The sequence below is a fragment of the Nannospalax galili genome, unplaced genomic scaffold, assembly GCF_000622305.1.
Source record: "Nannospalax galili isolate Female #2095 unplaced genomic scaffold, S.galili_v1.0 scaffold247, whole genome shotgun sequence".
Taxonomy (NCBI): domain Eukaryota; kingdom Metazoa; phylum Chordata; class Mammalia; order Rodentia; family Spalacidae; genus Nannospalax; species Nannospalax galili.
Genome location: NW_008356952.1, coordinates 850,296 through 863,552, shown reverse-complemented (window position 1 = coordinate 863,552; position 13,257 = coordinate 850,296). Strand labels below are relative to the sequence as shown.

Here is a 13,257-nt window from a genome sequence, read left to right as displayed (position 1 = left end):
TATATTAGTTTATATATTAGTTAGCTTGATTGGGTGCTTTATTTGTTTCAGAAACTTATTGCTTATGGGCACTTGACTGGCAATGCTCCAGATAGTACAACACCAGGCAAAAAATTAATTGATAGAATTATTGAAACAATATGTGGCTGCTTCCAAGGTCCTCAAACAGATGAAGGAGTTCAGTTGCAGATAATAAAGGTAATTAATTATATAAAATAGATTTGTTAGTCATAGTGTATATTAAGACTTTCACCTTGAAAATTTTAGAAAAGGTCATTTTATGTGCATTCTAGCTGTGATGGGGGCTATTTGAAATCATTTTAGGTCCCACATGAGAGTATTTATTGTTGGATGCCAAGAGTTCAGTAGAAGAAAACTACATTCCTGTACCTTTTCTTTTGACCATCCCAATTAAGAATCAGGTCCCTTGGGTCTTCCAGAGTCTTTCCATATGTAACATGCTTTTTATACATATTCTTTTATGTTTTAGAATGATTCGTAAAACTGTGATTTCACTCATTTCTTGTATATTGTTAGACCCCCACGAAGCCTGCCCTCTTAGCCCACGTATCACGAAGTGGACTATTTGTCCACTAGCTCTCATGATTCTCTTGTACCTGTTCATCTGAGTCTGCTTACAAAAGCTGTGTTCCATGTTTGTATTATAAAGAATCTGAATGGTTGAACTTTAGAGAAAATCTAGTTACATTTTCAGCCTGTTATGAATATAGTTCTTAATATTACTATGGTAGTGATTGTGTGTGTGTGTGTGTGTGTGTGTGTGTGTGTACAGTCTTCATGTACTTTAGTACTTTTGAAATTATTTACATATATTAAAGGTTTATTTGTGAATATAGATATTCTGAGCCCTTCTATTTTAGGTGTCCTTGTTTCATAAGTCATGTACTATCTTTTTAAAAATAACAACAATAAAAAAATCCCCATCTAATTGTTTTAGCCTGTCACTTGCAGTTTCATGGCATTTAGGATTTAATCAGGATGTACATCCATTAATGCTAACTCTACTTAATATTGTACAGCATAAAGAGTACAAAAGAGCAGTTCTTACACTTGAAAAATTCCAAATAACCTAATGTGTGAGAATTCACATAAATAAGCTGCTCATTTTATAGGATAATTCACTTCAGGGTTATCTTAAGTACTTCATTCTAAAAATGTATAGACGTCTTTGACAATAACAATGCAATTATTGCATTCAGTCATTAAGAAAAGGTCTCAGAAAAATTTGGAGGTAAATAGGACCACAGAGTCCTCCAAAATTGACAGTCTAATTAAAAAGAGTTATGAGGCATATCTATGCTCAAAGGTGATGAGGTATAGATGCTGTGCTTCTTAATAAACTAAATTAATGTTTATAATGACACTTAGCTAAGTGATGTTCTGGAGTTCAGAGGATTATGGAGAAACTACTGTCAGAATGGAGAGAATATTAGGTATTTTAATAGCTGGTGAGATGTTCAAGACAGGTAGAAATTCTGTACATACTCCTATCTAAAGTAGTAATTGTTTTTGAAAGTTTTAATTCTAAAATGAAAGAAAGATATTTTGGTGCAGAAACTCTGGATGCAGAAAATTTCTTTGTCTTTTGTTTTCTTTTTAAAGGCTTTACTTACTGCAGTAACATCACAACACATAGAAATTCATGAAGGAACTGTACTGCAAGCTGTGAGAACATGTTACAATATCTATCTAGCAAGCAAAAATCTCATCAATCAGACAACAGCCAAAGCTACTCTTACTCAGATGTTAAATGTTATCTTTGCACGAATGGAAAACCAAGCAGTAAGTATTAAAAAGAGAGGTTTTATACAACATTACAGGTATCAGCTGTGGAAAGGGGTTTACAGTAATTGTACTGAAATCTGTGTTTCTGTAAACTGTCTTTCATTTACAGTTCTCCTAACTGGAGATTCTTATCTTTTGTTTTATTTTGAGGTTACTTATTCGCTTGACTTTAAACAAAATGTTTTCCTCTCTAGTGCTGGGATTAAAGGCATATGCCACCGCACCTGGCCCAAAAGCTTAAATTCACAAGTAGAATACGAAAGATTACCATCTTCCTCTTGGAAATGTTTGTGAATTACCAGACTTAGACTTAGTGAAGTGTATTGTAGACATAAAACTACCTAATTGATCTGTTGTAGTATTAAATTATCATTAAACCTTAAAAAGGAAAGTACAGCTTTATACTGATAAAGGATTTTTTTTTCTTCCATCCATGAAAGGGCTGATATCCCATATCCTAAAACTGCTTCAGGTTGGTTGGTAGGAAACTTAGAACCAGACTTAACTTGGTTGTTTATTTGTTGTGCTTGTTTTGATTTGTGTTTTATTTTCTAAGTCTTTATAATTAAATTTTCTTTTTATTTTGAGCTAATTTTAAACTTACAGAAAGATTGCAAAAATACTATAGCAATTTATTTCCTACGCTTGGACCTTTTCTGTTTTTAAAACCTATTTGTAGAGATGTGTGGATATATGTGTGTTATACGCATGTGTATTTGCTGTTTCTTTCTCTCTTGTGTGTACATGTGGAGGCCAGAGGTTCTTGACATTGAGAATCCTCTGTTGTTCTCCACCTTTTTCTTTGTTTTTTTTTTTTTTTTTTTTGTTTTTTTTTTTCCTTTGAGACAGTGTCTCACTAAACCTGGAGCTTGCTGTTCTGACTAGACTAGCTGGCCAGTCAGCCCCATGGGTCCACTTGTCTTTCCTTCCAACCACTTGAGTTATAGACACATGCCACTGCACCTTTTATGTAATTTATGTAATTTCTGAGGCTCCTCATGCTTGTACAACAGAAAGCACTTTACCTACTGTGCCATCTTCCAGCCTAACCTTGCTTTTCTTAATACCAGTGTAACCATATTATACATCAAAAGCAGAATTATTAACACTGGTATACAACTATAGACCTTACTTGAATTTCAATTTTCTGCAACAATGTCCAATATGCGTTTCAGTATCTAACCAAGGACCCCCACATTGTATTCAATTAGGTTTTCATACTTTCAGTCTGTGACAATGCCTTAGCCTTCCCTAGCGGCCATCACCTGCCAATAATAGGTCTTTAGCTAGATGTGGAACCTCATGAGTGGCCTCCCCAACCAGTGCTGGAATGTGCTGGCTTGGTCTTGTCCAGGTAACCACAGCTGCAGTGAATTTATGAGTGCAGTGGCTAAGTCTGTCCAGAAGACAGCATTTCACAGTGCTCTTCCCTGTTCTTCATTTCTTAACACTCCTCCCCTACTATTCTGAACCCTGAATGGGAGGGGTTGGTATAAGGTCTGAGCACTCAACAGTTATTTATTCTCAGCTCTTTGATGAGTTATGAGTGCACGTAAACAATGCTCACTGCAAAAAGAAGCTTTTCCAATCAAGATTGAGAGCAGTGCTAATTTGTGGAGTGAGTTAAGTGAATTGCTGGCATAGCTGCACTGAGTTGAAAGGTGACATTCTCAGATCCCTCTGGCTCTAGCAGGTTCCACGTAGCACCCACTACTCTTTCATTTCCATTGCCTCTCCCATCTTGGTTATTTTTAATTATGTATTTATTTCAGAAGATCTATACAGAGAAGTACCTTTGTAATTCCTACAGCCTTTCTCTGCCCTTCTTTCCCCCTCTTAAATGTAGATAATCTCCTTAGTTTCTAGTTTATCCTTCCTGTATTTCTAGTGCAAATACGTGTATAGCATGACTTCATATGTCACTACTTTCTTACAAACAGCATGCTGTATTATCTGTCACTATATAATCACTTCAGATTTTAGCTGCTTTAAACAACAAACATTTCTCACAGTTTCTGAGTTCCTGAGCAGCTTAACTGAGTGGTTCTGGATTGGGTTTCACATGAGATTGTAGTTGGCTACATGGGTCAGTATCAGCTAGGGCTGTGGTCATTTAAAGACTTTACTGGGCTAAAGAAGATGCTTCTACAATTACTTATATGGCTGTTCAGAAAAGGCCTCAGTTCTTCACAGTGTATTGGGTAGAGACCTGAGTTCCTTAGCTAGTAGTTCCTCAAAGAGCTACTCTGCTTGGGAAGAAACTTCCCCCAGATTGAAGGATCCAAGTAAGAGTGAGTGACAGGACAGAGCTATCATTCTGCCTTATCTTCAGAAGTGGCCACACTGACCCTGCCTAGTTCACTGTGGAAGAATATTACTTTACATGAGAGGGAAAATCAAGTGGATCAAGAATCCATGACATTAGTGACCATAACAAAGGCTGTCTACCATACTTGATTTAGATACCATTTTATATGCTTTACTCCTTCACCTAGCAGTGTATCCTAGAAAGCACATTCCAACATCAGTTCTTGGAGTTCTTTTTTATAGGTATACCATAGTCAACTCAGTCATACTCCTTTGTATTGACATTAGGTTATACCTGCTATTCCACAACAACAGTGGTTTTGCTGGGTTTTCAGGTTGTGAGTACAAATAATTTTATCACTTTTTTTGTTTCATTTTCTAAGACAGGGCTCCCCTATGTAACCAGACTGGCCTCAAACTTGAAATCTTCCTGCTTCAGACTTCCAAATGCTGGGATTATAGGTGTGCACTACCATATCCACCTAACTTTCTTATTTTTAATGACAGAAATGTGTTTTATTGGTTTAACAACTTTTTATTAAATTTCTTGCATGCTCCTAGCACAGTGTTAGACCTCATGTACGTAGTGATGAGCAGAACTGACTGATCAGTTTGAGAGATTTTACAAACTGGAGCTAAGTAGAGAGATGAACATTAAGCCAATACATACAACCAAATACATAGTTGAAATGTGGTAAATGTGTATGTTTCAAGTCATGAAAGATTTTCTGTGTTACAGATAACTTAGTAAAAATGGGGAAAGGAAATAGAAAAATAAGGGGTGAGGTGAAACATGATTTGACTTCCACATCAGATGAAAAATCTGTAAGCTAAGTCTCATTTTATATATACTCCTGGTAAATTTAATTTTCCCTTCCCTGAAGAATCTTCTTAGGGTTTATTATAAAAAGTTCATTTTTAAAATTATTTTAAAGGAGAAAATGCAAATTTCTTCCCACTAGAAAATTGTTCTCAGTGGTAGGTGATTTAGAGAACACAAATCACATTTTTGATTATTACTAGTTGAAGGAAGTGTGGTACTAGTACATTGTATATAGAGTCCTAGGACTCTGCTCATTAGCCTACAGTGCTCAGAGTAGGCTTCCCCACAACCAATCCAAATATCAGTAGTGCCAGTGTGGCGAATTCTCTTTTTTTTCAGATATTGCTAGAGTTCCTACAACTTTAGAATAGGCGAAGAGAGCTAGAGCTTGACACTGCTTGTCTGTGATTGTTTGCTCAGCTAAGTCATGCTGCAAATAATTCAATTCAAATTATTTTTATAAATTCATATAATTTTTATAGTTTGGAACATTACTGGAGAGGACTTGTTCATATTTAATATTGTAAAATATTTATCTTTGTGAAAAATAATCCTGTGAGACTCATTCATATCAGGTCATTAGGACTGAAAGATGTGTAAAGAGCAATCAAGTACTGAGAAATGAAATCTTGTGATCCTGCTTGATGATTTTTTTAGCATCTTGTTAAGTGATCCAGTTTTATAGATAGTATTATTTACACAAAACTGAGAAGTCTTCTAAAATACATTGGCAGATACAAATTTTACTAGATGACTGGGCACAGTTTTCCTTACTAAATATAATTTTAATATTTTTTTTAATTAAAAGATGTTGGACATGACAGTGTAAGAACATGTTACAAAAGGGTATACTAAACGGTTCCTTTCTACTCTTTGTTTCCCATTTGGTCATTTTCTAATCCCTACACCATGTAGTCTACCATTATTATAACCATTATAACTCCAGCTCCAAGTGATCTGATACCCTCCTCTGGCCTCCACAGGCACTGCACTCATATGTCCTTCACTTACAGATACACATACACACAAACAAAAATAACAAACACCAAATATAATCAAAAGGTTATACTAGTGAGTCTCCTCTGTTCTCATGCACCAACTTCCAGCCCCACCTATGGAGTAACATTGTTCCCTTCAGTATATTTTATGTTCTTTGTTGCCCAGAGAAAAAATTGTACCTTAAAGGATTGTAGCTTGGTGGATTTTGAGCTACTTATTTCACTAATGTTGAAAGTCATTTTGTTTCTTTCCAGTTACAGGAAGCCAAACAAATGGAGAAAGAAAGACATCGGCAACATCATCATCTGTTACAGTCTCCAGTAAGCCATCATGAGTCTGAATCGCCCCATCTTAGATATATACCACCTCAGACTGTTGATCACATATCCCAAGAACATGAAGGGGACCTTGATCCCCATACAAATGATGTGGATAAAAGCCTCCAAGATGACACAGAACCTGAAAATGGATCTGATATTTCCAGTGCAGAAAATGAACAGACTGAAGCTGATCAGGCAACTGCAGCTGAAAGTAATCTTGAGATGGGGATATGGGTTTTTGCATGTTAAGGGAGGTGGTTAGGGATGAAATGTGGAAGGAATGATTTCATGGCTATCACATACATTGTGGTAGGTATGACTTTTTTTCTATCAGTGGTAAAGCTAATTCATTTTCAGCCTACAAAGTATCTCTTAATTATGTTGTGTATACATTGGCGTCTCACAAGCAGATGACATACAGTTTTATAGACTGCCTTTAGAAGATACCTGTCTTTCTAAAAAGAACCATAAATGCCTGTCACCATATTAAATAGGAATTTCGGCTTTCTTTTTCAGATTAGTTTTATAACAAACAGAGAATCTACTCAGTAAGGTTTTCTGGAATGTAACTAAAAGTTTTTAAATTTATTTTTATTTTATATATATGAATATTTTGCCTACATGTATGTGTACCATGTGCCTGTTGCCTGTGGAGGGTGTCAGATTCTCTGAAACTGGAGTTATAGACAGTTGTGAGCTATGTGGGAGCTGGGAACTGAACCCAGGTCCTCTGCAAGAGCAGTAAGTGCCCATAACTGTTGAGCCATCTTTCCAGTCCATGGCTGAAAGTTTTAATGATGTCATTATCAGTTTAGAGAATATGCCTGTAATCCCAGCACTTGGGAGGCTAAGACAGGAAGATCATGATTCATGCTAGACTACACAGCAAGAATCCATACCACCCACCCACCCCCACCAAAAAAAAAAAAAAAAAAAAAAAAGCCAGGTGTGATCATGCATGCTTTTAGTACCAGCTTTTAGTCCCAGCACTCAGGAGGCAGAGGTAGGTGGATCTTTGTGAGATAGAGGCCAGCCTGGTTTACATAGCAAGTTCTAGGCCAGCTGGGGTTATAGGGCTATCTCAAAAAGACCAAAAAAAAAAAAAAAAGTAGTGAAATTATGGCCCTTACTGAAGACCAACGGTTATAATATAGCTGTTGGTTTCAAGCAGAGGCCTAAAGAACTGTCTTCCTGTGGTTTATTGGCTGTTCTGGAAACTCCATAGAGAATGACTGTGTTATTTAGAAGAAACAGCCCACAAAACAACAAACCATACACACACACACAATGTAATGAAATTAAATATGAAAGCAATCTTGGATTAACCAGATGACATACAAAAATTTCATTTTACAAGCTTTTTAGATTCCTTTGTAAAGTAGTTGAAAACAACCAAACCAAAGTTGAAATGTTCTCTTAATATTTTTCGTGTGTGTATGTGTGTGTGTGTGTGTGTGTGTGTTGTACATGTCCATGTGTTTATGCGTGTCCATACATTCATGTGTGAGAGATTAGGTGCGCAGGTGCCCCAGTGCTTGGAGGTCAGAAGACAATTTAGTGTCTGTTTTTGCTCTCTATCTTACTTGAGTCAGGGTCCCTTTCTTGTCTGTGTACACAGGCTAGCTGACCTGGGAGCTTCCAGGGATTCTCCCATCTCCACCACCTATCTTGCTATAGGAGCACTGGGATTACAGATGTCTGAGTTTTTATGGGTTCTGTGGAGTCAAAGTCAGGTCCTCATGCTTGCACAGCAAGTGTTTTACCCACTGAGCCATCTCTCTAGTCCTACAATTTTTTTTTAATAAGAAAGTTTGTGTAAGAAAAGTTGCATTGTTAAGCAACTTAGTTTTTAATAGATTTTTGGGTAGAAATAAACACATGAAGTCTATTTCTCCCTAACATTATTTTCAGTTTTATTCTTGGAGCCTACAAGGGCATTCGTTTGTTCCATTTGCCTCTCCCTTAGTTTGAAGTGAACAAATGATAGAAATTGTGTTGCTTGCCCATTGTGATTGTCTAGAACTAGGATGGTAAGGGCTTAGTGGAATTCGGCTAAAATCTGGTTTTATTTCACTTTGAGGAAAGCCTTCTGTATTTTCAGATCTTAATTTAAAAAAAATTTTTTTCCCTCTAACTTATATTAGCATAAATAAATGTCTTTCCATTTTGTGTGGGTCATTGTGTATGTGTGCTCATATATAAATGTGTGGAAGGAAGAAGTAAAACAATCTCAAGTATTTTCCTCAGGTGCCACCACTTTTTTAAAATAGGAACTCTGACTGTCTTGAGGCTTGCCAATTAGGTTAGGCTGGCCAGTGACCCCACAAGGATCTTTCTGCCTCCCACCCCCCAGCACTGATATTACAAGCATGCACCACTGCACTCAGGTTTTGTTGTTATTAAGTGTGTTCCCTTGATATTTTTATACATGTACACAATGTGTTCTGATTACAATCACATCCTGCTATCTCTTGTCTCCCTCCCACTCCTCTTCTCCCTTATTAGTCCCTTTTCCATATTCATACGTTTTTGTTTTAAGACCCAGTGTGCTTAACCAGGGCCATCTGTGTGACTGTGGGTTTGGAACTCTTTCATTGGAGCTGGTTGGGCTCACCAGTGGTTAATTCAACTGATGGCTATGACCCCCCCCCCCCAATTCCCAGAATCTATCAGTGGTCATTAGTTCAGTGGATGTTGGAGTCTCTTTGAGTCCCGCCCCGCCTTCATGGTTGGCTGTTGATTGGCCCATTCTTGCACAGGCTCAGTGTAGGTAAGCAATGAGGTCATGATTGGAATAACTGTGTCTTGCCCAGAAAATGGCATTCAATAGCCCTTCCTGCTATCTTCCACTTCTTACATTCTTTCCACCCCCTCATCCGAAATATCCCCTGAGTTTTATGGAGTGGTGAGTGTCTTGTTCATGGCTGAACAGTCAACCTTCGTTTATTCTCGGCACCTAGAGCTGTCATATGTCCCTGCTGTTCTCTGCCTTTTACTATAAAGAGAGGCTCCTCTGGTTAACATTGAGCATTTGATTTGCCTTTGAAACCCAACTTCTTTATGTGAGTTCTAAGGCTCAAACTCAGGTCATTGTGCTTATGTGATAAGCACTTTATCGACTGAACTATCTCCCCAGCCTTCTTTTTGCTTTTTTAATAATTCTGTTTGTTTGAAAAGGATGATTTAGGCAGGACAACCATTCCAGGTAGTTAAGCTACTGGTGAATCCATATGCTTTGTCTAAACTGCTTTTGCTCCTACATTGTATGTGTGTGTTGTGTGTGTCTGTGTGTGTGTGTTTTCTTTTTTGTTTTGGGGTTTTTTTTTGTTGTTTGTTTTTGGAGACAGGGTCTCCCCGTATCCCCTCAGCAGGCCTGGAACTCACCATGTAGACCAGGCTGGCCTGGCTCTTTCAGAGATCTGCCTTCCTCTGCCTCCCCCAGGCTGGGATTAAAGATGTATACCACCACACCCTGCCCTTTTCATAGAACTTTTAAAGGAGCTGTTTCAAAAGGCTAGACTCAGACAAAGCTGGGATTTGTTGAGCATTCTGTATTTTAGGCACTCTGTCCCATGACTTGGGGTGATAGAACCATTGCTTTTAGTGTGTTCTCAGTCTACAGATGGGTTAAATGAGCATAAATGGGGTATACTATATTTTAGGTTTCCTAGAAATGGCTTGAATAGGTAATTATGCTGAGGAGAATTAGGAAAATATATTCATAGAGAAGGCAAAAAAATTTTACTTGAATTATAGTGGATAAGAATGAACTAGCTAAGAATTTTGGAAATTTTTCCAATAGAGGAACAACTTAGGCTATGGTAAAAGAATATCTACTGTGTAAGGTATCATACAGAATTATCAGTAAGACAGGACTTCTTGTGACACTGATTATTTTGACTATAAAGGTATTATTCCAATAACTTATAGAAATAAAAGTTAGTTTGAAGTGCATGCTCTAGAGCACAATTTTCACTATCTGTGTGAAGTTGCATGTAATAGATAACTTCTCTAGGCATCTCCTGTGCATTATAAATATTAATCATATTCTAATACATTTCTGTCAATTTATGTGAAAATTTTAATTCACTGTTTTATGGATACTTTTAGGTAGTGACTATATATTTAGTTATATTCAAATTATGATTTTTTTTGGACTCAAGGTGTTTTATCTAATAAAAGCACAGAAATAAAAGCTTAGAAATGGTAGAAAAATTATCTATCATAACATTTATGTCTTTATGTCACAGAAGAATCTAAAGGCTACTTTTACTTGGCTAGTTTATAATATGATTGGACATGCTTATTTTTCATATTTCCTCTTATAGCACTCACTATTTTTTAGAGTGTAGCAAATAGTAGATTAGAACCCATGCAGTTGCAGGGCGACAGATTTTGGGAAACCAGCCTTGTAATTCCTGTTTCTTTACAATACTGGGTGCCAGGAACAGTGAAGACAACTGTACTACTAGTAATATAAAGTCTGCTTCCATTTGGTGTATGGTAGTCGTTTCCAGGAGCCCAGAGAATCCTAGAGTACTAATTCAGCCGCCTTGAGATATTTTAAACATTTCAAAAAGCCTAACATAATCCTGTTTTTTTGTTTGTTTGTTTGTTTTTAATACTCCGTACAAGCTTTCTGAAATGTCAGGTTTCATCAAGTTTTCTTCACCTGTTCATAAATTCTGCAACCTGTCTTGTTTTTTCTTTTATTAAATTGGAGAATAAAATAATTTTTTAACAATTCTGTTTTACATTGTAAATGTAGATTCTTTTGTGAAGAAAGAGTAAGGAAAGCATTAGTGGTGGCCCAAATAGCTCGATCTCTTCTCTTTTTCTGTAGTAAAATAAAATATCAAATTGCTCGATCTCTTCTCTTTTTCTGTAGTAAAATAAAATATCAAATGTCAAGGTAAGCCTTAATTACACGTAATATGGTATTTGGTATGGTAAGTAATGTGTGTGCTAAGTACAAGTTAATGTATATAAGATACTTCATTCGATTAGAAGTTTTATTCTTAAGAGAATAATCTAGGAAATCCAGTTAAGCTGATAATGGTTTAATAGCTCATCACATAGATCCTTGTTAAAATGAACTTGAATTTTAAAAATGCTAAAGTATTGTTTTGCTTATGGATTCTGAAGGGTTAACATGTAATTGATTCAAATTTCTTGTATTTATTTGATTTTTTTCATTTAAAAAATAGTTTTACATTATACATGTTTGATAAAGGTTTCCAAAATTTTAAAATAATGTTCTCTTTAATTTTTCTCTTTTTTTAAAGCATTATCTAAAAATGATGTGTTATATGATGGAGACTGTGAGGAAAAACCACAAGATATTGTCCAGAGCATTGTAGAAGAAATGGTAAACATCATTGTTGGAGGTAGTATACTTCATTTGACATTAGTTTATTCTGTTTTGTGGGATTTCATCTGACTTTGGGAACCATATAATGTGTAGAACCAAAGGGGCAAAATTATAAACTCTTATTCACATTAGTATTTGTATGTATGTGTATGTGTGCAGAGATGCAGCACTCTCCCCCTTTATCCATAGGGGATGCTTTCTAAGATCTCTAGTGGTTGTTTACAACCTCCAGATAGTACTAAAACCCTTTACCTACCACTTTTTCCTATGTATAGATTTGCATTTTAACTAAAAGCACATGCACTGTGGTTATAACTTTTATATTTCTAAATATGCAAAAAAGTCATCAAAACTAACATGAATTTCTTTATCTTCCATTTTTCTTCCCGCCTTTGGTTTTTGACAGGGTCTCCCTTGTCACAGCCTACCTGGAAGTCATAATGTGAACCAGGGTAACCTTGATCTTGCAGAGATCTATTTACCTCTGCCTCCCAAGGGATGGGATTAAAGGCACAGGCTACCATGCCCAACATTTCACAATTTTAAGATTCATTATTACCATAGCAACCTCAACACACATATTTTTTTTCTCTTTTGTAGTCCTAAAGACTTTACTTTTTCATTGTAAACTGAGTATTTCGCCACCTTTTCTTTTTCTTTTTCAGATAGCTTTTCTTTAGCATATCTGAGCTTCCAGAATCACTTATTCTTTGGGGTTACTGTTAAGTAAAAGGAGTGCTCAACCACATGCTGTATGAATTACAGCAGTGGATCTGATAACTGAGGGAGCACTGAATAACTCGTGGTAATTAGTGCATAACTTGGGTAGCATATGCACTGTGGATACACTGGATAAAGGAGTGATTCTTATTCCAGGTGTGATTAAGTGGGATTATAAATACTTTCATTTTGTTACCTAGCACCCAATTTAAAATTTATGGATTGCTTATTTCTGAAATTTTCCAGTTAGCATTTTTAGATTGCATTGAAAATGGGCATCTAAAAGGTGGAAAGCGATGCCACAGATAAAGGGAAACTATGAGATTTAAACAGTTTTTAATGTAGACGAGTACTTGTGTCCTTCTCCAGCTTCAGTTACAGTCTTTCATTGAAGACCTCTCCCCCCTACCACAATGGAATCACAATGGAGTGATTCTATTTTATTTATTTTGTTTTGGGTGACAGAGGGGCAAAGATGCATTTTTTTGTTATCCAAAAATACTAAACTTTACTAAAATACTTAAATTGTTTGGTTTTTCAGTAATTTATTTATATCTCTTTGGAGAAAAACATGTTTCTCTCTTTTTGTTTTTGTGTTTGAGACAGTGTCTTGATATAAAGCCCAGGCTAACTTCAAATTTGTGATCCTCCTGTCTCAGCTTCCTGAATGTTAGGATTGTAGCTGTGTACCAGCCTCGTAAATGTTGAGATCATAAGTATTTGTTGCCATTCTTGAATGAAAATCATAATTTATTAAAATTTAGATGCTAGCTTAGAGTTTGCATAGAGTCAGTATTTCTCTAATAGATTATATTACCTAATATTCCACATTGCCAAGTTTTCTAGAAATTTCACTCATACTTTTCATAAATAGTATTCTAGTGAGGGTCAGATATGGTCAGATACTGGCC

The 13,257-nt window shown here is 36.1% G+C and overlaps 1 protein-coding gene and 1 non-coding gene across 2 annotated transcripts in view; both read left to right on the top strand.

The window, feature by feature from the left end:
- The window catches only part of Arfgef1 (ADP ribosylation factor guanine nucleotide exchange factor 1), a 116,133-nt gene that overhangs the window by 22,974 nt on the left and 79,902 nt on the right, over window positions 1–13,257 (top strand). Inside the window, exons 4-7 of the mRNA XM_008854780.3 lie at window positions 52–198; window positions 1,624–1,803; window positions 6,190–6,466; window positions 11,541–11,642. Of these exons, the coding sequence (XP_008853002.1) occupies window positions 52–198; window positions 1,624–1,803; window positions 6,190–6,466; window positions 11,541–11,642 (706 nt within the window). The remainder of the gene's footprint in view (window positions 1–51; window positions 199–1,623; window positions 1,804–6,189; window positions 6,467–11,540; window positions 11,643–13,257) is intronic.
- LOC115067904 lies at window positions 7,375–7,511 on the top strand. The gene has a single exon (XR_003847258.1). It is a non-coding gene; the product is annotated as a small nucleolar RNA SNORA2/SNORA34 family (small nucleolar RNA).